Here is a 26,197-nt window from a genome sequence, read left to right on the forward strand (position 1 = left end):
AAGGGGCGGCACGTAGCCTCAAGGTTAGATCATTGGGCCAGTTACCGAAAGGCTGCCAACCAGGAGCTCTCAACCCTCCTGTTCTAAGTCCTCTGTGAACTTCCTGACCTTGAACAAGACCTCCATGTTGACTGTGGGTTGCGTGGTATATAGTGAGGGCAGCATGTCGGACTGGAGGGCAGAGGGACACAAGAGCCTCAAGATTAGATCATTGGGCCAGTTACCGAAAGGTTGCTGGCTCAAATTCCGTAGCCGACAAAGTGGGAAAATAAATAATAATGTCGCTGTGCCCTTGAGCAAGGCACTTGTGGGTGTCTCAGGGGGAGTTGGGATATGCAAAAAAAAAAACATTTCCATTGCACAATTGTGTGTAAATTAAAATGCTCCATCATTCTTGCCAATGCAGGTTCGTAGTGTTGTAATACTGCTGTAATACTGTAGCTACTCTTTGACTGGAGTTGGGTCTTGATAGGAGAGACTGAGTAAGAAGTAGTAAAGCCCCTGCCACCCAGGAGCTCTCAACCCTCCTGTTCTAAGTCCTCTGTGAACTTCCTGACCTTGAACAAGACCTCCATGTTGACTGTGGGTTGCGTGGTATATAGTGAGGGCAGCATGTCGGACTGGAGGGCAGAGGAACACACACAGAAGAGAAACAAAATCATGAGCATGGTTCAGCAATTACACAAATGTGAGAGTCAGTTTGCAATGCCTGGATGTGTATGTTGAAACAGCATGTTCCAGTATGTTTGTGAACAGTGAATGTGAGTATGTCTGTGCTGTGAATGTGTGTTTCTCACCATGCAGATGGGCTACAGCAGCTTGTCGCTAGGCACATCCATCCAGGTCAATTCTATGGCAGCCGGGTCACCTGGCGAGCACGGGGTCAGAAGGTCATCCACCATCAATTGACTGGTGGCACAGGATGGCCCTCGCACCTAGAGTACCATCACAAACAACAAAATATCTTAAAATCTCCTAAATTGTAGAGAAAGAGATTCACCTTTAGTGTGCTGTACAAGAGTGGACTTCAATAGAGTTACCATACAGTATTAGTAGAAACTTTTTTAATAAATCACAAATGACTGAAATTACAGTATAGACAGATAGTCCTCATATTATTATATTTCTACAATGTCAAAAGTGTGTATTATTTGCAACGAAACTGAACCCGTTTGCAAATAATTAACTCTGAGACGTCAATAGGGATCTGAGCATGGTACTTTCAAGTTAGGCCTACCTTTCCACCCCAGACCGAGTAGGCCTACTGACGCAGAAAAATGTAAGCTTTAACTGCTGGCTAATCTTCTTCCTTGGCTTAACCCAACGAGAGGTCAAAAGTGTTTTCCAAAAAGCTGTCTTTGTTTAAATTTATTTTATTGTTCAGAACGTGAATAGCTTAATCAATTGATAGTGACAGAATTAGATTATTTCCAAATTAAACAACAATCCCAATATGCAGTCACGTCTTTCCCGGGTATTCCTATTTTACAGCTTGTTTCTAGCATTAAGTATCGCGGACCAAAGCGCTGTTATAGATAACTGTATATAATCACATCCGTTTAATTTTCTTCAAAATCTTAAACAGTGTACTTTTTGCCCTTTTCTTTAAGAAAAGGTAGGCCTATGGCATACCCTCTCATACATAATTGTAACGCTCGTCTTCCTCCTCGTCTGAAGAGGAGCAAGGATCGGACCAAAGCGCAGCGTGGTTTGAATACATGCTTTTAATAAATTTAAACGAAGACGAAAAACACGGGACAGAGATGATGAAGGAACCAGGCAAAATGGCGGACGGAAGACAGGGTGGTGCGGCAGGTGCCGCTTCTCATTCGAATGCTGTAATTTTATCTAAACCATCAGGTGTACGCCGACCCCAGCTAAGTAACTCATGCAAAGACTTAAAGCGCAATTATGTGTTTTATCTCCAGTACTGTAATAAATACCATTTAAAATAACACAAGCTTATTGCTATTACATTGTTATAACTAACTTCTTTCTAAGCAGGGTTTCTTACAAACTCATGAGCAGAACCTGAGACCCACACACACCCAAGGACAGAGGGCTGGCACAGACCTTCCATAAACACTGATAAGAAAAGAGTGCTTGGGTCTGCATTTCACGAAATAATGAGACACACACATAACCAAGGACAGAGGGCTGACATAAACCTTTCATAAACACTGATTAAATAGGAACATCTGCGCACACACAAAATCTCCTGCTTAGCTGAACATTTGATAACAAAGAACTTTTGCTATAAGACTCAGAAGGATGACGCCCAGCTCATCAGGACCAATCTGAGAAGACAACAACCTGTCCAGAACCAACCAAAGGACCAGAACTTCCAGACTCAACCTACTTTCTGTGTTGTATAAAATGTCTATGCATTTCTGTTATCTGGGCTTTTTCTGGAGGTTCTCTATGAGCCGAAGGAACGAGACCGTATACGCTTGTACCAGATATCTTTACTCATAATTAAACTGTCGCTTGTCATACAATTTATCACCTTGTCTGAATCGATCCTTGACCGGCTCACCCTTCTCCATATCCAATTATCAACAGAAACTTGGTAAGCAGAGGATGGTTGTCTAGATACCCGGTCCAGAGTGGTTGATGTGGATGTGAGGGGGCGAGTTGGTGGAAGGACGGTTCGCGGAGGACAGGTGAAATCTTTGGGGGGAGGACAACAGTTCTGCTCAGCTCGGGAAACTGATCTCCTGGTCGACCATAAACAAGGTAAGCAAGACCTGTTAAAACAAACTTTGCATATTGTCGTATAGTCTATCCAAATTTCGATCAGTATTACCGAGTGTGGGTAAGAATTCTTGTTTAAATTTATGTGCATAGATGACATGTGAATGACAGTGAAGTAAATATATGTGGCCATAATTTTGCTCCGATAGTCCGGCAGAGACCGGTCCGGCTGAGTCCGGTAAGGGGAAATCGGGGTTAGATACGCCGTGGTGTTAGATACGCCTGTGTTGAAATCGGGGTTAGATACGCCGTGGTGTTAGATACGCCTGTGTTGAAATCGGGGTTAGATACGCCGTGGTGTTAGATACGCCTGTGTTGAAATCGGGGTTAGATACGCCGTGGTGTTAGATACGCCTGTGTTGAAATCGGGGTTAGATACGCCGTGGTGTTAGATACGCCTGTGTTGAAATCGGGGTTAGATACGCCGTGGTGTTAGATACGCCTGTGTTGAAATCGGGGTTAGATACGCCGTGGTGTTAGATACGCCTGTGTTGAAATCGGGGTTAGATACGCCGTGGGGTTAGATACGCCAATAATATTGTGTTAATGACAAACGCTCCATGTACCAATAGGGTCGGATGTGTAAATGTCAACTGATTAATGTGTATTGTTTAATGACAAACGCTCCATGTACCAATAGGGTCGGATGTGTAAATGTCAACTGATTAATGTGTATTGTTTAATGACAAACGCTCCATGTACCAACAGGGTCGGATGTGTAAATGTCAACTGATTAATGTGTATTGTTTAATGATGTACATTGCTAGTTAAAAATAGAGAAGAGAATTATAACTTAAAACATGTGTAAATGTTGATTGCGCATTCCACAACGTCTGTAAAATTAATAACATCTATACAATTCTGAGTGTGCGAGGGAGGAGCTCTGAGATAAGGCAGAGTACGTGTCTCCGAGAATTCATTACTGGTATTCACCAGTAACGGGCTAAGTACATTCAGATAGTCTAATTTGTCGAGTTAAAACTTAAAACTGGTAAAAAATAAAAATAAATAAGCATAAAAGTATACAATATATGACAAAATGACGACCCCAAATACTCCAAAGCTAAAATTCAATGATTTTCTAGATCAGAAAATACAGGACAGGTAAGGGGGAAAGGAACAGTGGAAGACTATAAAGAAGGTTTGGGAGGGATTGAAGTTGAGATAGACACAGGCAGGTTATCTAGGAGGGGGGCCGCCAAGCAGGGTCCAACTGAGTACGATGGAAGGCGGACTGAGAGAGGCAGTGCAGGAAGCTAGAGACAGGGAGGTAGAAAAGAATAAAAGTCATTTGTTTAAGAAGGAAAGGACCACCAAGAGAGGGAGGTCATATGCCCGCTCTTGATGTACACCAGATAGGTATGACTGATTATGTGAAAAAACTGACGGAACTTTCTGCAGCTCTCTCCAAACAGATTCACAAGGTCCGAGAGGGGGAGCTGCCAGGAGGCACGCCACCACTGAATGTAAAATGGTGACTGGGTGGGGATTAAAGTCCACAAGAGAAAGTGGCTGGAACCCAGGTGGACTGAACTGTACGAAGTGAAGGAGGTTACTTCACACTCAGTTCAGGTCAAAGGTAAATCAGGCGCACCTTGGCACCACCTCACACATTGCACTCTAGCTCCAATTCCTTACAGAAGTCAGAGCCGATTTGAGCGGCCTAAATTCGATTCCAAATTAAGACACTCCTGACTCAGGTGATGCGGCATCAAACTTCGCCTCCCCTGAAAAAGGAACCTCTCCCAGTTAGAGGGATATCTCCCTCCCTGGGCGAGATTAGGGATATCTGGCCCCTTATTTGTGATATTCCTCCACACACTCATAACTCTTAGAATAGTTGGGGGTGGAGAGCTGTACAGAGAATGGACAGAAGATGGCAGTATTGCAGCACTCAACGGTCTCCCAGCAAACGGGAGCCTGTTTGAATGCTGGTGACAGAAAAAACTTAGAACCAATTCGGAGTAGAGAGAATACATTTAATAACTTATTTAGGTTAAATTTACAGACTAATGATATTATTGTTATGGATTGGCTGACATGCGATATAAATTTAGCGAAGTATATGGTAAGTTTACACTTTGGAATGGAAAGAGTTGAGAAGTTGATTTTACTTATACGATAGTTTTGCTGCTAAACTTAGTTGGAGTAACTAGATGTTTTGCCTAGAGGCATGAATAAGACAGTCATTTTTGGTATTATATTGGCTAGTTGCTGCGTTCTGAACACAGGTTGAGCGCTAGTAAACGCATATCTTTATTTGAACTATACTAATCTATTTGATAAAAGTACTAAACCTGTATATTTAACATTTGATAATGATTGGCAAATCCATATATTTAACCACAACTTTGAATTTAGCATTGAGTATTATAAAAGGAACGGGATAAAATTTGTACTTTCCCCACCGGGTGTGGCCGTATTAAATTATGCTAGAGAAAATTGGTTGTGTCATTTAGAGGGAAAATGTGTACATTATAGCTTTGAGATACTTTTCAAAAGTTGCTGAAAGTTATTGGTTTTTGGTTTAGGTAACACCAGAGAATTCGAACAATAAGTAAACGTATTCTAAACGTGATCTGTTTTCATTATGGGGAACAAAGAATGACTCGCAACCTGGTATGGCTGGCATGAGAGTTTTTAAAGGGACAGTGTACGTTTATCACAGTTGTATGGTTAGTACATGAAACATCGGGGAAATTTAAAACGAATGATTTAAGGGTATTATCATAATTATTAGGTTTTGTTTTTGTGGTAAACGTTTTGGGTTAAGGGGTTTTCCGTGTTCCGAGAGACAAGGTAGTTTTAACCACAGAGGAGTCAGGATTCTGTTTTTAAACATTGGCTATGACGGTTTTGAATGGGCTGTTATTGAATTGGTTTGAACAGGAGATATTTTAAGCCTATAGGGCATGGAAATAAAAGTGATAGAGAGCTTATTAGTAAAGAAAGGAATTTATATGGTTAGCATTTGTTTTGGCCATTAGAAGATAGAGATAGGTTTATTAAGGTTATGTAAGGACTTTAGAGATTGACACTATAAGACATGTTGTTAATTTTAAATCCATGATTTTAGATAAAGTCAAAACAGTGAGACACTTAGTTAATGTTTGGGACCAAGCTACAGACAGATAAGGGAAAGGGCAGACAGAGTGGCCCTCCCCGCACTGCTGAGACCTTGAAGGTTTGAGAGCAGAGAAGGGAGTTTTGGAAGGGGGCGCCAGGACAGAGATAACAGAATGGGTAGATAACAGTTACTGAATGGAGACAAAAGGGAGAATTGGACATGTGGAAAATGAAAGGGGCGCTCCTACATAATAATGTAGAACATAAGAATATTTTACTAAGTCATTATTTAGAATAGGTAAGGTTGATACCTGGGCAGAGCCAGGTATCAAACGGGGGAGGGGTACATTGTGGTCTAGGATAGGATGGGGCCTATTGGATAATAAACTAATTTAAAATTAAAAATTCTAGCTAAAAAATAGGCATAGAAGTTAAATATATAATCAGATAGAACAAATGACAAACTGTTTATTAACCAAACCTGTATGTCCAAGATTTTATGCATTACAGGTGAATTAAAGGAGAAGGTGATTCACCCGACCTGGGGGCATATCGCACTTGGAGGGTGAGACACACTGACACTGCCGAATGATCACAGAGTTAAGGAGAAGAACCGTTACTAATAGAGTTCGGGGATCAACTCCTTAATGAAGAATTCCCTGCCCCCGACCTTTCCTCACTGTGTTTGTTCATAGAAGTGAAAGTGTTGCTTGATCTCTGGCTGATGATGTGTTCTCTGGGAGAGGAGGGGGCTTTACAGGATTGCTTGTAGTCCTGAGTTGTCTGTTTAGGATACGATGGGGATGTTACCATCGCAGTGCTGCCAGAACCACCACCAGTTCCAACAGACCAGGTTCAGCCGGCCTCCTCCACCACTTCAAGACCAAGTCCCACGCCATCACCTGAACTCTACAATCTGGTATAGGTAATAAATGTAAAAGACATCTCAGATAGTGACCAATTGGGGACTGAAACTGGTTATGAGGGAAGGGAGAATATGTGGTTGGCCTACAAAACACTTAATAGAAAGGACTGTGTCGTATGTGGACATGCCAGACCTATTCTGGCTGCTCACCCATTTGCCCTAAGTAAGGGGGAAGGTTGGATGTGCATATTGGAAAGTTTAAGCCAAATTCAACCCTGTGTAAAACTCTGAGTCTTGTGTTCCCAGAAGTCCGTCCCCAGAAGACACCATGGGGGGTTAAGGCATATGGGGGATATTACAGCTGTAACACTGGTACAGGTAGAGGTATAGACTATGGGAGGTTCCCTACTGCTGCCTGCATCACTAATGTCACTATTAACTAGAGGTGTTGCTGATGTATGGTGGATGTGTGGACCTGCCAGGCGGTTGACCCCATTTTGAAAGGAGATTATCAGGGAACATGTGTTTTGGCCAGTCTGATAAACACCATTGCCTATTATTGAGGTTACAGCTAACCAACTTTTGGGAGCTGCACATGACGGAGGCTTGGGACCAACCCAGGAGACGGCAGAAACGTGACGCTCCTTGGTCCAAGAGTACAGATAACATCCACACCAACCTGTTGGGGGTCCCAATAGGGGTCCCCCACGAATTCCAGACATTAAACAGGAATGATGGCCTGTGGCATCTGATGCCCATCATTGGCCCAGCTATTGTTGATGCTAAGCATAATGCCTGGATCAATTATATCTACTATAATTAATGATGATTTGTTAAATACACCCACACAGTACTTACGGGGATGGCTGAACAATTGGATGCTACCTCTCAAACCAGTAGACCAAGTAGACTAGCACTGGACATGATTCTGGCCGACCAGGGAGGTGTATGTAAAATGTTTGGAGAACAGTGTTAGACGTTTGTCCCTAACAATACTAGTCCGGATGGGAGCATTTCAAAAGCTCTGAGTGGGTTGGCAAGGTTATCGGTGGAGATGGGGGGTCTTGCAGGTGTGGAGGAGAGTGGACTGTTCCCCTGGCTGGGTGGTTGGTTTGGTAAGTACACTACAGTGATGATTACTGGATTTCTGACCCTAAGTTGTTGTTTTTAATATGCTCATGTTCCGTAATGCCTGTATCATACCTTGTTTGAAGAAGTCTGTTACAGATGTGGAAAGGGCCTATGGTATGATGCCGCTGCTTGATGCTCCAGTTGGAGAGGCTGATACGAAATCAAGCTTTCGCAGGAGAGTGGGCCTGACAGAGGGGGACCCTTGGTTCGTTGTAGTTGATGTTGTCGAATGAATAAAAAGTGATGTTTGTCCTCCCTGTTGTGAAGGTTTTAAGTTCCCGGGTGGCGACGAGCCCACCTGGTACAGGTTGTATAGAGGGATGGACCTGAGGGTTTAATATGATCTAGCTTTTTATGTCACGTCTCTTTTGAGACGTGAAGAGAGGGAATCAAAACTTTTTCCTTCTGAAAAAGTTCCCTATCTCTGCTTGTCTTAGCTATTTTTTGTCACGTCTCTTTTGAGACGTGAAGAGAGGGAATTAAAACTTTCTCTCTGAGAAAGTTTCCCTGGTTGTTTACTTTTGCTTTTCTTACTCTTACCTAGTTTATGTCACGTCTCTTGTGAGACGTGAAGAGAGGGAATCAAAACTTTATCTTCTGATAAAGTTTACTCTAATTTTGCCATTTATAGCTTTTGTCCTAGCTTTTGTCACGTCTCTTATGAGACGTGAAGAGGGGGATTTGTAATAAATACCATTTAAAATAACACAAGCTTATTGCTATTACATTGTTATAACTAACTTCTTTCTAAGCAGGGTTTCTTACAAACTCATGAGCAGAACCTGAGACCCACACACACCCAAGGACAGAGGGCTGGCACAGACCTTCCATAAACACTGATAAGAAAAGAGTGCTTGGGTCTGCATTTCACGAAATAATGAGACACACACATAACCAAGGACAGAGGGCTGACATAAACCTTTCATAAACACTGATTAAATAGGAACATCTGCGCACACACAAAATCTCCTGCTTAGCTGAACATTTGATAACAAAGAACTTTTGCTATAAGACTCAGAAGGATGACGCCCAGCTCATCAGGACCAATCTGAGAAGACAACAACCTGTCCAGAACCAACCAAAGGACCAGAACTTCCAGACTCAACCTACTTTCTGTGTTGTATAAAATGTCTATGCATTTCTGTTATCTGGGCTTTTTCTGGAGGTTCTCTATGAGCCGAAGGAACGAGACCGTATACGCTTGTACCAGATATCTTTACTCATAATTAAACTGTCGCTTGTCATACAATTTATCACCTTGTCTGAATCGATCCTTGACCGGCTCACCCTTCTCCATATCCAATTATCAACAGTACTCTGCCATGATTGTCAGTTATGTAGCTGCTCTACTGATAATCTCAGTGCGTCCTTGCTGGGATGACACAATCAATCTACTACCGGAGAATATTAACACCAAACACATTGGTTCACCGTTCCACGGGAGCGGACAGTACACAGCATACCATAATGTTCTGAATAATGGCCAAGTCTACCTCGCTCCTTATTCTACTGAACCGCTTAGGCGCAACAAACACAAGTCCAACATTTATCGGAAACTGTTAAACTACCTGTTCACTACCCTCCTGCTCTCCGGGGATGTGCAACTCAATCCTGGGCCCAACATCACCGAGCCAGCGATACGCACCGGAGTGGAAAGCGGTGGATGGCCTCGTCCACTGATCGTCGCCGCTGTGGAAGTGGGTGAGTGCTATGGTCCTATGGTTTCTCTCGACTCACCCGGCTCCAGGATAGATTTTGACTCTTCAAACATACCAAAGTCGCTATATGCGATCCCTGACTCTGCTTCTGGTACGCAAGCTGTTTTAATTAGTTCCCCGCATCCAGTGCAGGCGGGAGGGATTGTTAATTGCGCTACCGAACTGCCCCTAATCAAAACGAAACAAAACGGCCTAAACCCAGCCGTCAGAAAACACAGAAAATTTAACTTTTTTCAATGTGTCAATCACTCTCGAGTCATCTGGGACCCACGAGCTAAGCCCAAGGGACTACTAGGGGGGCACTTGAACATTCGTAGTGTCATTCCAAAAAGTGATCAAATTCAACATCTACTCACAGACTCCAACCTTGACTTTCTCTGCCTCTCAGAGACATGGCTCCATAAAAACTCTCCATCTGCTGCTTTGATTGTGCCTGGCTACAATGTTTTCAGGAGAGACAGGACTGAAGGAAGAGGAGGGGGTGTGATGATTTACATTAAAGAACATATCCGATGTAAACAAATTGAGTGGTCATGTGATAATGAACTAGAATGTATTGGCCTGAACATTACACTGTCTCCCCAAATGTCTTTTACCCTCATTGGAATGTATAGGCCACCTTCCACCAAAAGTGTGTTTTTTGATCAGTTTAATAACATGCTTAGGGAATGTGATTTTGGGAAAGAGGTCATCTTAATGGGAGATTTTAACATTAATTATGAAGACAAGTGTTGTAGGAAAACTCTCAAACGGATCACTAATACCTTTGACCTTACACAGCTAGTTAAAGGGCCAACCAGGGTGACTTGTTGCTCTAAAACACAGATTGATTTGGTGTTCAGTAATAAACCAGAGAGAGTGACTAAATCATTCAATATGGTTACTGGGCTATCTGATCATAATCTGACACTTATAGCCAGAAAGCTGTCTAAGAGCAGGTTTAACCTCTCTACTGTTAGAAAGCCTGATCAACTAAGAATACCTAAGAGTGAATTAAGCTATTTTGAAAACGCAATTAAGGGAATTAACTGGAATGATCTCTTGTCCTATGCAGACGTGGAAGCTGATAGTCAAGTTTTTCTATCCACAATCCAGACTACATTAAATGGTTTCCTAAAGAAAATCAAATCCAAACCTGGCCAAAAGAGCACTCTTCCTTGGCTAAATGGAGAAATCTGGAAATTGATGAAAGAACAAGATTATTATCTAAAAATAGCCCTAAGATCCAAATTAGAGCATGACAGACGTAGGTTTACCATGTTGAGAAATAAGGTGATGAAAGAAATCAGACAGGCCAAGGCAAACTTTTTTATTAACATAATTGGTGAAGCAAAGGGAAATTCTAAACTGATCTGGGAGAATCTAAAAAAGTTAACAGGGAAAGACCATAGTAACACTGCAAAAAGACTAGAAATCATGGTGAATAACAATCTAACACAGGATGCAGTCGAAATAGCAATAGCCTTCAATTCCTACTTTAGTGACTCTGTCAGGGTACTGACACAGAACCCCTCCACTGGTTTCTTGGGCTCAGTGCTAGTAAATGATGCTCAACCTGTCTTCATCATAAGGGAGGTTTCTGAGTCAAAGGTGGACAAGGTGATTAGCTCACTAAAGAACTCTAAAGCCAAAGATGTGTTTGGGATGGACTCTACCTTTCTTAAAAACTACAAAGAGTCACTCATTGGCCCCATTACTAAGGTCACCAACACATCTATTGGTCTCGGGGTGTTTCCAAGGGTATGGAAGTCGGCCATAATAACGGCCATCTTTAAATCAGGCGACTCTGCTGACGTGAGTAACTACAGGCCCATTAGTATACTACCTGTGGTGTCAAAGGTTGTTGAAAAGTGTGTAGCAGAACAACTGATTGCCCACCTCAACAACAGCCCCTTCACATTACATTCCATGCAGTTTGGCTTCAGAGCGAAACACTCCACAGAAACGGCCAACTGCTTTCTTCTGGAAAATGTGAAGTCCAAGATGGACAAAGGGGGCGTTGTTGGGGCTGTGTTTCTGGACCTAAGGAAGGCTTTTGATACTGTTAACCATGAGATTCTCATCACAAAATTGTCCAAGTTCAACTTTTCCCCCGATGCCTTGAGATGGATGAAATCATACCTTGAAGGCAGAACTCAGTGTGTCAGAGTGAGCAATGAGCTGTCGCCCACTCTTAGCTATGATGTGGGTGTGCCCCAAGGGTCAATACTGGGGCCCCTCCTGTTCAGCCTGTACATTAATGATCTGCCTTCTGTCTGTACTGGGTCTGAAGTTCAAATGTATGCAGATGATACAGTGATATATGTGCATGCAAAGAGCAAACAACAAGCTGCACAAGAACTCACTACTGTAATGGTCCAGGTTACAAAGTGGCTCAGTGACTCGTGTTTGCATCTCAATGTGAAAAAAACTGTTTGCATGTTCTTCACAAAGAGGGCAACAGATGCTACTGAGCCAGATGTCTATGTGTCAGGGGAGAAGCTCCAGGTGGTATCTGATTTTAAGTACCTTGGCATCATACTTGATTCCAACCTCTCTTTTAAAAAGCATGTGAAAAAGGTAATTCAAATAACCAAATTCAACCTAGCTAATTTCCGATTTATACGAAATTGTTTGACTACAGAGGTAGCAAAACTGTACTTCAAATCTATGATACTCCCTCACTTAACATACTGCTTGACTAGTTGGGCCCAAGCTTGCTGTACAACAGTAAGACCTATTCAGTCTGTCTACAAACAGGCTCTCAAAGTGCTTGATAGGAAGCCCAATAGCCATCATCACTGTCACATCCTCAGAAAGCATGAGCTCCTGAGTTGGGAAAATCTTGTGCAATACACCGACGCATGTCTTGTATTCAAGATCCTAAATGGCTTGGCTCCCCCTCCACTCAGTATTTTTGTTAAACAGAAAACCCAAACATATGGCAGCAGATCTACAAGGTCTGCCATGAGAGGTGACTGTATAGTTCCCCTAAGGAAAAGCACCTTTAGTAAATCCGCTTTCTCTGTGAGAGCTTCCCATGTCTGGAATACACTGCCATCAGACACACATAACTGCACCACATATCACACTTTCACAAAATGCTTGAAGACATGGCTAAAGGTCAATCAGATTTGTGAACATGGTCCCTAGCTGTGTGTTGCCGCTTTCCATGTCTGTTGTCTGTAACTTGTGAGGTGTGGAAACACTTTGTTGCTTTTATGAATTTTGTCTTGCTGCTTTTTGTTCTATGTTGCTCTGTCTGTATGCTACGTCTTGTTCCATGCTGCTATTGTCTATATTGTAATTGTTTTTAATAACCTGCCCAGGGACTGCGGTTGAAAATTAGCCGGCTGGCTAAAACCGGCACTTTTACTGAAACGTTGATTAATGTGCACTGTCCCTGTAAAAATAAAATAAACTCAAACTCAAATACAAAACAAATAAACGACGTGAACAAATGAACGAAAACAGTACCGTGTGGCGAAACAAACACAGACACGGCAACAATCACCCACAAACCAAAAGTGAAACCCAGGCTGCCTAAGTATGATTCTCAATCAGGGACAACGATTGACAGCTGCCTCTGATTGAGAATCATACCAGGCCGAACACAAAACCCCAACATAGAAAAACACACATAGACAGCCCACCCCAACTCACGCCCTGACCATACTAAATAAAGACAAAACAAGGGAAATAAGGTCAGGAACGTGACAATAATAGCTGTAAGTCTTAACAGATAAAGAGGTGGGCTATTTAAAGAGTGCATGGCGGGTGGAGGAATTGACTAACATATCTATGGATATAGCAGCCTATAGCCTCTTTTCATCTGTCAAACAGGTAGACCTACCTCTTATTTCTTAAATAGGAAGAAATAGGCTGCAACACATATCCCTAATTAAAATGAAGACGTTTAAAATGAATAATGTTTACTCAAATTTGCATACTTTCAGCATCATGAGCTGTCCATTTCCGATTGATTGTGCCGTGGCTGCTGCTTCAAGTTTCAGCACCACAATGTAAGTTACTCGAATCTGACTTCTTGTGAGGTCAATAACTCTGATAAACCTTTTTTGATATACTCAGAGGACCGTTATTAGCATGTTTTAACCACTCCTTCATTATTACTGAAACAGGATTCAAAGTGGTAAATATAAAGATCCAGTCCATAAAAAAATTGGAGGCCCCTTACACTTCAGTGTTGTGATGCAAAAATGCTAGCAAAATGTATAGCGCATATAATTAAAAGGTATTGTCGGACATTATTAATTATAATCAGACATGTTTTTTACATGGACAATATATTTGAGATCATTGAGGCCCATGTTGACAAGATGTTGGGGAATCACTGGAGGGGAATATTGACCAACTGAGCATCTCAGTGTACATCTCAATAAACACAATAGGTGTTTTGTTACATTTCAGTCTTCTGTGAAATATTTAAAGTGTCATATTGGGGTGCAAACTCAACAATGAATACATTTAAACTATATCTGACATGTTACTGTTGTCTTCTTATTTAAGCCACTGACCATGTGTGTGAGGTGTAAACAGGATGTACATAAATGGGAATAAACACATGACATAGAAAATAAAAATATTGACATTTAGGAATTCAAAATGCATCTAAATATATTTTGTTCTGTCTATGGAATACATTAAAAAAACATGTACATTTTTTTATATGTGTATAAAATATACTTGTCTGTACAGTAAGTAAATGCAGGAAATCCAAAATGCACAAAAATATGTTTTTGTAATGTCTAAAATAAAATATATGTGTATAATATATACTTGTCAGTAAGTAAAACAATGCAGAAGCAATAAGCATTGTAAACGATGATAGAACACATCAAATTAATGTGAACATGAGGACACAAAGGAGAGATTTAATTAAAAGATCATCTTTTAATAGATTTTTAATGCTGAAGTTTTTTAATGCTGAAAGAATCTATGTATGGCAAATCCACTCTGGGCAAATGGCCTGTTGGTCAAAAATAAAAAATAGTTAACATTCTTGCTACTTCAGCCATTTGCTATGTTAAAGTAAAATCTCAGTTAATGATGAATGAATAAAATTTGGAAGGATTTTTCAGAGTCATACCTCAGTAGGGTAGAGTGTCAGGTGGCACAACCATTGGTGCCATGAGGTCAAAGTGTGAAGGAGGGAGCAAGCCAGAGAGCTGTCTAGGAAGCAGTCCAGGCCCATGGCTTGGAGGCTTTGAGTTGGTCCTATCATTGTAATTCATTGTAGGGTATCTGCTGCCCCATAGACCTGCTGGTAGTTTTGGAAGGTGTTAGCAGGAGATCACCAGGGACATCTATGATTGGCTGACACAGTCTTGGTTAAACCACATGTATTCTAAAGCAATATTCACCTGCTTTCATAGAGTAAGGATTCACTCCTTTGGGGACACTGCCAGTGTTCCCCTGATATCCATATGTCCCCATCGGTGGAGGTGGTGGTACACACTTGTTCTGTAAAACACATCAACACATTTTCCAAATTGTTAGTAATATTATCACAGTTGAAATACAATGGTTGTTCACTGTTTTTAATTGAATTGAATTTAAGTACCTCAGCCTTGGGCTCAGTTTTGTTAACCCATCTGTGCAGAGTTGGATCCCAGACAATCTGAGGAAGAAGATATTAGCAATGTGAAGCAAGCCACAAAAAAAATAAAACAAAATCCACTCAATTGTCTCTACATAGAATATAGTGTTAAGAACCAGTTCCTTACAGATCTGTCTTTGTCCTCAGGTAGATGAACCTCCTTCTTATTAGCTCTTCCACTCCCAAAGACCCAGCTGAGCCAGCCTCCACTGTTATTGTGAACAGCAGGGGTCTCGGGCTCAGCCACCGGCCGGCTGCCAGTCTGGAACTGAGGGTTGGCATCGGAGTGTTCCGGCTTGGTGATGGACATCATAGCAGGATGCTCAACATATCTAAGTCGGACATCTGTAATAAGTGGGAGAAGTCAGGCCACTCTGCTCATGTCACCATACAGAACAATTACTGGCTGACAGGTAGGAACGTCTCGCTCTGATACTCTGTTACAACCCAATCTTAACCTACACGCAGTCACAGGGATTACTGGGAGGTTACTCCAGGACTCTGCAATCGCATTGTTTTGGTTGCAAAATCAACAATTCCCTGCATATTATGTGAGGGCTTACAAATTTGACCAATCACCAAACTATTTCTGCATAAAATAGTCACATCATCACAATATTATCGCATAGAACTGACCCATTACCACAGTACAAAAAGAGGGCTCGCAATTTCAACCAATCACCGCACATTTACTGCATAATATGGTTCAATCAAGCCACATGTCAACACAGTTTTTTCCCTTGTCAGCGCATTTTTGCAACAAATTGGACAAAACAATTGCATATTACTATGCAAAATGTCGTAATTGTCGCTGCAAAATCTAGCATATTTCATATTTTAAAAATCCATGCGAAATCCTGGAGAGATTCAAGGAAGTATGAAAATGTATACACTCACTACTGTAAGTAGCTCTGGATAAGAGCGTCTGCTAAATGACTAAAATGTAAAAGTAAAATGTAGCTAAACCTGTGTTATGTAGAAAATGCATGAAAGTATTACAGATATACACTCACATGAGCCATACATTTAACCTATCACAACTTATTATCAAGCTATCACAATGGTAATTTCTTTACTAATTAGGTAAGGTTAAGTGACCTCTTCTCTTGGAATAGAAATCCACAGGTGGAGGACACGCTCCACCATCCCATTTCCACAGTGGTGCCACCATGGGGATGATGGGAGGTGGTTGTGGATGATTGTTTTCATTCTTCACAGGGACACTGGCTGTGAGGAGGATCTCCTCCCTCTCTGCAGGGACACTAGCCTTTGGGACGATCCACTCCCTGTGCGCAGGGACGCTGGCCTTTGGGAAGATTCCCTTCCTCTGCGCAGTGACACTGGCTATCAGGAATCTCAACTTCCTTTGTGCAGGGGTGAGTTGTGATGCTCTGAGGAGCTTATTATTCTGATAGTAGCTGATGGAAGAAGCTGCTGGAAGAATCCCCTCCCTCTGTGCAGGGATGAGGCCTGATGCTCGGAGGAGCCCCTTCCTATGTGCAGGGATAAGGCCTGATGCTCTGAGGATCTCCTCCCTCTGCGCAGTGATGCTAGCTGCTCGGAGAACCCCCTCCCTCTGTGCAGGGACAATGGCTGACTGGTGAATCTCCTCCCTCGGTGCAGGGACACTTGATGTTTGGAGAATCCCCTCCCTCTGTGCAGGGACACTGGCTGTTTGGAGGATCCCCTTCCTCTGTGCAGGGATGAGGCCTGATGATCGGAGTATCTCCTCCCTCTGTGCAGTGATGCTAGCTGCTGAGAGAATCCCCTCCCTCTGTGCAGGGACACTGGCTGTTTGGAGGATCCAATCCCTCTGTGCAGTGATGAGGCCTGACGAAATGAGGATCTCCTCCCTCTGTGCATTGAAGCTGGCTGCTGAGAGAATCCCCTCCCTCTGTGCAGGGACACTGGCTGTTTGGAGGTTCCCCTCACTCTGTGCAGGGACACTGGCTGTTTGGAGGATCCCCTCACTCTGTGCAGGGACACTGGCTGTTTGGAGGATCTCCTCACTCTGTGCAGGGACACTGGCTGTTTGGAGGATCCCCTCACTATGTGCAGGGACACTGGCTGTTTGGAGGATCCCCTCACTATGTGCAGGGACAGTGGCTGTTTGGAGGATCCCCTCCCTCTGTGCAGGGACACTGGCTGTTTGGAGGATCCAATCCCTCTGTGCAGTGATGAGGCCTGACGAAATCAGGATCTCCTCCCTCTGTGCATTGAAGCTGGCTGCTGAGAGAATCCCCTCCCTCTGTGCAGGGACACTGGCTGTTTGGAGGTTCCCCTCACTCTGTGCAGGGACACTGGCTGTTTGGAGGATCCCCTCACTCTGTGCAGGGACACTGGCTGTTTGGAGGATCTCCTCACTCTGTGCAGGGACACTGGCTGTTTGGAGGATCCCCTCACTATGTGCAGGGACACTGGCTGTTTGGAGGATCCCCTCACTATGTGCAGGGACAGTGGCTGTTTGGAGGATCCCCTCCCTCTGTGCAGGGACACTGGCTGTTTGGAGGATCCAATCCCTCTGTGCAGTGATGAGGCCTGACGAAATCAGGATCTCCTCCCTCTGTGCATTGAAGCTGGCTGCTGAGAGAATCCCCTCCCTCTGTGCAGGGACACTGGCTGTTTGAAGGATACCCTCACTATGTGACGGGATGAGGCCTGATGCTCGGACGATCTCCTCCCTCTGCACAGCAACTTCGGCTGCTATGATGATCTGCAGGTATAATATAGAGCATATAGTCATTCCCTAAAAAATCAACCACTTGGAATCTATAACGTCATTGGGTCGGCAGCGTAGCCTAGTGGTTAGAGCGTTGGACTAATAACCGAAAGGTTGCAAAATCAAATCCCTGAGCTGACAAGATACAAATCTTTCGTTCTGCCCCTTAACAAGGCAGTTCCTAGACCTTCATTGAAAAAAAATATTTGTTCTTTACTGACTTGCCTAAGTAAATAAAGGTAAAAAAAATTACACATACACTGAGTGTGTTAAACATTAAGAACACCTTCTCTTTCTGTGACATAGACTAATCAGGTAAAAGCTATAATCCCTTATTGATATCAATTGTTAAATCTTCTTCTCAGTGTAGATGAATGGGAGGAGACAGGTTAAAGAATGATTTTTAGACAATTGAGACATGAATTGTGTATGAGTGTCATTCAGAGGGTGAATAAGCAAGACAAAAGATTTAAGTCCCTTTTAACAGAGTATGGTAGTAGGTGCCCGGTGCACCGGTTTGTGTCAAGAACTGCAATGCTGTTGTGTTTTTCACGATCAACAGTTTTCCCTGAGTATCAAGAATGGTCCACCACCAAGGGGGGGCAACTCAATAGGAAGGTGTTCTTAATGTTTTGTTCACTCAGTGTAGATCAATCCATAGCATATACTTTCATTTGTATGTGTGCTGATACTGTAAATACACAAATTATATTAATGTTATCTACAATATATTATAATACCGTAAGCCTCCCTGCTGCAGGGGCATTTCCTCCTACAATTTTGAGTTGATTTTCTTCACTTTAGCAATATTTTGTATCTTTGTTAATTTTCACATTTATTGTGTTTGGAATGACACTGTTACTACAGCATTTGATGTAAGTATGTAGGACAATTACCCATAATGCTCACTGACTGAACATTCAAAATTACCATGGCAATTATTGACGCATTCATATGCCATCGGAAACTTGGAACCTCAGAGTTAAATGAATGTAAGTTATTAGCGTAGATCTTCCTACTGGTTGATTCTGATACTTCACAAGTGGGAAACTTGAAATCATCATTCCATAACGAGTTAGCGAGTCAGAAATGTCAGAATTTCCTAGTTCCGACTTGAAGGGCCTTCTATGATGTAGGGCAGGTCAGTAACCAAATTATTTAACTGTGCCCAGTCGCACACAAGACTTTTATGGTCACACAAGTTGCCACCGGTGGATTCAAAATGAGTAGCCTAACAATTATTTACATGGTACCAGGTACATTTGCAACCAAATTATTTTTCTGTGATAAATCAATAATAGTTGCACACATAGGGTAACAGTGAGCAATGAGCAAGATAACCATAGACGGGAAGTTGACAATAGCTTATTATTAGTGTAAAGAAATTGTATTTCTATGGTTGCAGTCCTCAAAGATTGAATTGCATTGAATTGAATTAATCAGATCCAATGATTTACCGCCAGTAGGGTGGGGTACCGCTAGTCATCATTATTATAATCACCATCTCAATCCATATCACCATACCACCATAGACCTATTCTTCTGTATCTGAGACTCATCTGACACTACCTTAGATATGGCAGTCTGCAACTCAATACACTGCCCCTGCATGGTGTTCAGCGTCCCCTGCATGTGGTTAATCGACTGCTTAACATCGTTCAGCAGGATCTGAATCTCAAGCCTGCAAGAAATCAGGTGGTTCAACATACTGAGATGATGAGAGGCTTCAGACCATGCCCATTGGACCATCTTTAGGATTCTTTCTCACTTAACACCAATCTTATTAGGAATGTAACTTTGTGCATATGATATTACTATAGTGTTATTTAGAAGAAAATAAGTGTACTTTGTCAGGTGCCAAAAGGATGACGGGTTGTCTCCCTGCTCCAGTGAGCTCTGCTGGCAGGTCTTGCTCACTGTTGGAGGAACGGGAGCCAAATTAGAGGAAAAATATCTATGGTTATTGAGCAATGAAACATTCATGGCATAATGAGCACTGTGAAAATAACATTCATGGCACTGTGAAAAGAATAACAACAGCTGGGGTTTACTTTCTCAAATTTAGATAATGTAATACAGTCTTTAAACCCATCAGAAATGTAGTGCTTACCTCCATGAAAATATTGTCCCCTGTTATTTTGGGCAGCACTGTCCCAATGTTGACAACTAGTTCCAACTTGTGATGAGAAGGTCTTGATGAAACGATCAAGTCAACATTTTGTTAGACATTTCAGAGATAATCATTAACAATTGTACATGAGACAGTGCTTCCAGATATTGAGGTATCTTCCTTCACTCACATGAAAGGTATCCATGATTCTTGATTAAGCCAATCATGTATGTGATTACCATCCTATGGATCAGGAGCTGGAATTATTGCTACACAGCTTTCAGGCGACTTTATGTCTTGGACCTGGATGAATAATTGAAATACAAGTAATATTGTGAATTTGTGATGCATAATTGCCAATTTAATTTGGAATAATCCATCAGTTATTTGTTTTGACAGTCAAAACAACTAACTCTTAAGATTAATCACTTGACTTGAGTAACTTGACTTGAGTAACTTGAGTTGACGGAAATAGCAACTTTATATTCTGACCTGATTTGTGCAATGCCTAATGTATAATCTATGCATGTTATTGGCTCATCATAGTATATAGCAGAGGGTGTAATAGTCCAAAAACAGCATTGGCCATTGGACTGCTCAGTCAAAACAACTAACTTTTACGATTAATCACTTGACTGGAGTAACTTGAGTTCGGGAACTAAAAGATTAAAAGTAGGCTATAGTTTGACTCAAATCCTTACCTGGGACAAGCGTATCTAAAAAGCCTATCCAGTCGTGGGTGAAGATACCTTTAGGCAGATAAAAGCGCGGTACGGTTTGAGACACGCTCGGTATTGTGAATCTGTCACACTGAGATAAAAGCACGTTTTCATTTATAATTTACGTTGTAGAATGACCTGCAAGCCAATCAGAATCGAGTTTTAAACAATACCATGGTTTCCATGGAACGTCACAAACATATTCGGCCACTTGCGTCACAGATTACAGTCACTGAACATGGGTTTAATAGCTATATTGGCTATATGTACCGTATATGCACATCGTATTGAATTGAGATTACATTTACTGCACCACTGAAACTATTTAGCCTAATCCTATGAGGATCATATGTCAAATGTCAGAATAATGGCACATGAAAACATAATGAAATTGACTGCAGATTATAAAATTCACTGTGACACAATAAACCCACTTTGCATCAATGTTTTTTCCATGTAATTTCGATGAAATTACGTTGAACTAACATGGAATAAAAATGTAATTGATGTATGTGCCCATTGGGAAGAGATCAATTCGAAATGATTGAATACATACAGTATTACAAAGAAAGAGGTAAAGAAATTGCTTCGAAAAACTTTAGAAAAAGTCTAATTTCCCTGGGCCGCCCATACGTAAAATGTATGTACGCATTACTGTAAATCGTTTTGGATGAAAGCGTCTGCTTTCAAATCTCTGACTCTCACACATAGTTACAATCTCGCGATGTTTAATTCTGGCGCTTTTACGTTTGCGGGATTTTGTTTAGTAAATGATGCGCAGGAGAGCTACATGAAATCAGCGACATTCCAAATCGAGCAAAAAGCTTCAAATTATAAGTCCATCGTTTACTTGAACACATCACAAATTGTAGTATATTTCCCTGTTTCAAGATGCGTTCTGTTTCGTTTCTCTGATCTCTGAAAAGTAATTTAGGTTTTCAATATTCTTTATTAAATAATATCTGGAATAATAGTTTAATTTCCATTCCACTAGATGGCACTATCCCCTATGCTACTCCCTGTCAGGGGTCTGAGGATTCTGAAACAAAATAGTCTAGGCTCTTGAAACGCATCGGTGCGTTGGTAGATGTGCTGTACATTGTTATAAACACTTATTACACTGCTATAGACTTTTATTATCAATGTCATTCACTGTTATAAACACATATTACATTATAAATGATGATCCTGTGTAGAGAATGCCGATCCCACCACCAGGGTTGTGGGTTCGATTCCCGGTGCAACCCATACGTAAAATGTATGTGCAAATGACTGTAAATCGCTTTGGATGAAAGCATCTGCTAAATGGCATATATTATGATTACATTATTTATACAACAGGCCTACAATGTGAAAGTCTATTGCTTTTTCAAATGAATATTTGTTGGAAATATGAATATTTCCAACTTCACATCAGTTGGAAAGGCAGCACATGTATCTGTTTATGTTACCCTTCCAATGAGCTTATCATATAAACTACAATGCGAAAAGTACAGTTTAATTCACTTTTAATCATGTCAGCACAGGTAACAGCCGTTTACAGACTTTCTTTAGTTTTTCATTCTTACTTTTCCCAATTCACTTAAACTATATTTCTTTATTTCCCATGGGCTTCACCAGAGTACCCCCTAGTGGCTGGAATACAACTGTACTAAGACCCCTTACAACACCCCCCTGCAAAAACGAAATGTTGTCCCAAACATTTCACCAGCCTCAAAACAAACAGAAGATGTAAGTACTGGTCATGAGAACAACAGAAAAAACTGGCCTAACAGCCATATAACTATCTAGACATGTCCAGTCTGCCTTTATGGGCAGACGCAACCCCCACTAAATATTATCACACTGTGATTAGTAAAGGTAAACAAGAAAATATATACACATCAGAACATCTCTAGTTGGTATCCTGATAAGAGCTTGGCAGCCCTAAAGTGTTATAGGTTCGAATGTCTCTGGGCCTCCTCTGCCGGGCTGAACGGCGGGGAAAGATCATGGGTGACCCCAATGAATCAGTTCCCACTTCATCATGAGATGATTGAGTCTCTGAGCCCTCAGCTGTTTCCATATTTACCCCTGTCCTTCCGGGCTCTCTCTGAGGACTGGCTGGCACTCCTTCACAGTGAAGTTTTTATCAGTCTGACCCCGTTCCTCACTATTATCTGATACTAGATGTGTGCTACTCTGTCTGCTCTCTTTATCCCTACGTGGCCTATTGATGAATACTGGATAAGAATCCTCATCTGAGATCTCAGACTCAGCGCTCTCCCCATTTTGCTGATTTTGCTGGGGTGGATCCCTTCTCCACAGACCTCTACTGGGAGTTTCAATAGGTTCCTCAAATGGTAGGGAATTACATGACATGAGCATATTGCGGTGCAGAACCCGGGCCCTGCCTGTACCGCTCTCGGGTTTGACCTCATAGACAGGGCTGTCATCACCTTTCCTGGTTACCACCACATGTATTTGGTCCTCCCAGTGTGATCTTAGCTTTCCCGGCCCCCCACGTTCTGACATGTTCCTCACCAGTTCACGATCCCCTGAGACCAGAACCGAACTCATTTTCTTCCGATCGTAGTAGGCTTTTCCCTTTGCTGTTGATTTCTCCATGTTTCTACTGGCGATGTCATAGGCTTCAGCCATCTGTTGCTGCCACTTCTTAGCATAATCCTGGTATGATTTCTCCTGTTCCTTTATCTGTAACCCAAAGACAAGGTCAACAGGTAGCAGTGGAGCCCTTCCAAATAGCAAGAAATACAGTGAGAACCCAGTAGCATCACTGCTGGTACAATTATATGCATGAATGACGTGGTTCAGATAATCACCCCAGTTGGCCTTTTTCCTCTTCATCTAGTGTGCGCAACATTGACAACAGTGTACGGTTAAATCTCTCCACCGGATTCCCCTGTGGATGATATGGGGAGGTTCTGGAATTGGCTATTCCCGTACAGTTCTGCAAGGCTCTGAATAACTGATTTGCAAACTATGTTTAGCCACGAGGTGGCTAAAAACAGACCTCCATCCTATGCTAGCTTGCTACCGATGGCCCGGCTAGCTGTCTGAATCGCCGTGACCCCAACCAACCTCTACTCACTGGACCCTTATGATCACTCGACTAAGCATGCCTCTCCTTAATGTCAATATGCCTTGTCCATTGCTGTTCTAGTTAGTGTTTATTGGCTTATTTCACTGTAGAGCCTCCAGCCCCGCTCACTATACCTTATCCAACCTTTCAGTTCCACCACCCACACATGTGATGACATCACCTGGTTTCAATGATGTTTCTAGAGACAATATCTCTCTCATCATCACTCAATACCTAGGTTTACCTCCACTGTATTCACATCCTACCATACCTTTGTCTTTACATTATACCTTGAATCTATTTTATCGCCCCCAGAAACCTCCTTTTACTCTGTTCCAGACGTTCTAGACGACCAATTCTCATAGCTTTTAGCCGTACCCTTATCCTACTCCTCCTCTGTTCCTCTGGTGATGTAGAGGTGAATCCGGGCCCTGCAGTGCCTAGCTCCACTCCTATTCCCCAGGCGCTCTATTTTGATGACTTCTGTAACCGTAATAGCCTTGGTTTCATGCATGTTAACATTAGAAGCCTCCTCCCTAAGTTTGTTATATTCACTGCTTTAGCACACTCTGCCAACCCGGATGTTCTAGCCGTGTCTGAATCCTGGCTTAGGAAGACCACCAAAAATTCTGACATTTTCATCCCTAACTACAACATTTTCAGACAAGATAGATAGCCTGCAGAGTTCTGTCCTACTATCCAGGTCTGTACCCAAACAATTTGAACTTCTACTTTTAAAAATCCACCTCTCTAAAAACAAGTCTCTCACCGTTGCCGCCTGCTATAGACCACCCTCTGCCCCCAGCTGTGCTCTGGACACCATATGTGAACTGATTGCCCCCCATCTATCTTCAGAGCTCGTGCTGCTAGGCGACCTAAACTGGAACATGCTTAACACCCCGGCCATCCTACAATCTAAGCTTGATGCCCTCAATCTCACACAAATTATCAATGAACCTACCAGGTACCACCCCAAAGCTGTAAACACGGGCACCCTCATAGATATCATCCTAACCAACTTGCCCTCTAAATACACCTCTGCTGTTTTCAACCAAGATCTCAGCGATCACTGCCTCATTGCCTGCATCTGTAATGGGTCAGCGGTCAAACAACCTCCACTCATCACTGTCAAACGCTCCCTGAAACACTTCAGCGAGCAGGCCTTTCTAATCGACCTGGCCGGGGTATCCTGGAAGGATATTGATCTCATCCCGTCATTAGAGGATGCCTGGTTATTTTTTTTTTTAAATTCCTTCCTCACCATCTTAAATAAGCATGCCCCATTCAAGAAATGTAGAACCAGGAACAGATATAGCCCTTGGTTCTCTCCAGACCTGACTGCCCTTAACCAACAGAAAAACATCCTATGGCGTTCTGCATTAGCATCGAACAGCCCCCGTGATTTGCAACTTTTCAGGGAAGCTAGAAACCAATATACACAGGCAGTTAGAAAAGCCAAGGCTAGCTTTTTCAAGCAGAAATTTGCTTCCTGCAACACAAACTCAAAAAAGTTCTGGGACACTGTAAAGTCCATGGAGAATAAGAACACCTCCTCCCAGCTGCCCACTGCACTGAAGATAGGAAACACTGTCACCACCGATAAATCCACTATAATTGAGAATTTCAATAAGCATTTTTCTACGGCTGGCCATGCTTTCCACCTGGCTACCCCTACCCTGGTCAACAGCACTGCACCCCCCACAGCTACTCGCCCAAGCCTTCCATATTTCACCTTCTCCCAAATCCAGCCAGCTGATGTTCTGAAAGAGCTGCAAAATCTGGACCCCTACAAATCAGCCGGGCTAGATAATCTGGACCCTTTCTTTCTAAAATGATCTGCTGAAATTGTTGCCACCCCTATTACTAGCCTGTTCAACCTCTCTTTCGTGTTGTCTGAGATTCCCAAAGATTGGAAAGCAGCTGCGGTCATCCCCCTCTTCAAAGGGGGGGGGGACACTCTTGACCCAAACTGCTACAGACCTATATCTATCCTACCCTGCCTTTCTAAGGTCTTCGAAAGCCAAGTCAACAAACAGATTACCGACCATTTCGAATCCCACCATACCTTCTCCGCTATGCAATCTGGTGTCAGAGCTGGTCATTAACATTACATTATACAGTCCATATTGGCTGTTATTGTTCACTTAATGATCATTAATATTAAATTATACACTCCATATTGTTGGTTTTGGTGTTTTTAAGGTTTCATTCTTTTAGAAACACTTTACTGACACTTCACTAATAACCAATATCCTTTACTGATATTGACTGAAGTACTGCTGCCATATTGCAGCCAACTCATACAAATCTGATAATTTGATGTCCTACATTAAGAACAAATGAAGTTCAACCATTATCATTTAATTAGAACTACATGAAATAAGGCTTCCCATCCACTGCATTAAGTGACATCTCCACTTCTGGGAACTGCACCTTC

General features: G+C 42.3%; 1 protein-coding gene across 2 annotated transcripts; it reads right to left on the bottom strand.

Moving 5' to 3' along the window:
• Positions 1-296: 296 nt before the first annotated feature.
• On the bottom strand, positions 297-16,768 carry LOC120042688 (protein transport protein Sec16A-like). 2 transcript variants are annotated; one of them, XR_005476217.1, is made up of 6 exons: positions 16,229-16,768; positions 15,095-15,151; positions 14,895-14,994; positions 14,621-14,794; positions 798-935; positions 297-620 (listed from the first exon to the last, which is right to left on the bottom strand). XR_005476217.1 is itself a non-coding variant. In XM_038987486.1 (5 exons), exons 1-4 carry the CDS (start codon positions 15,441-15,443, stop codon positions 14,622-14,624), a joined length of 516 nt encoding a protein of 171 aa, XP_038843414.1. In that variant the 5' UTR covers positions 15,444-15,536; the 3' UTR covers positions 14,470-14,500; position 14,621. The 2 variants fall into 2 exon arrangements, 1 of the variants encoding a protein (XP_038843414.1); XM_038987486.1 differs by lacking the exons at positions 297-620; positions 798-935; positions 16,229-16,768 and adding exons at positions 14,470-14,500; positions 15,258-15,536.
• Positions 16,769-26,197: the final 9,429 nt, after the last annotated feature.

The sequence above is a fragment of the Salvelinus namaycush genome, unplaced genomic scaffold (genome assembly GCF_016432855.1).
Source record: "Salvelinus namaycush isolate Seneca unplaced genomic scaffold, SaNama_1.0 Scaffold743, whole genome shotgun sequence".
Lineage (NCBI taxonomy): Eukaryota > Metazoa > Chordata > Actinopteri > Salmoniformes > Salmonidae > Salvelinus > Salvelinus namaycush.

What these genes read in the sequence shown, in the direction of transcription:
- LOC120042688 (XM_038987486.1), bottom strand. Translation starts at nt 15,443, where the DNA reads ATGATGTCCATCACCAAGCCGGAACACTCCGATGCCAACCCTCAGTTC. An exon ending in AAACTGAGCCCAAGGCTGAG is followed by an intron (nt 14,995 to 15,094) that starts GTACTTAAATTC and finishes TGTGTTTTACAG; the next exon opens with AACAAGTGTGTACCACCACC. An exon ending in TCCTTACTCTATGAAAGCAG is followed by an intron (nt 14,795 to 14,894) that starts GTGAATATTGCT and finishes CAAAACTACCAG; the next exon opens with CAGGTCTATGGGGCAGCAGA.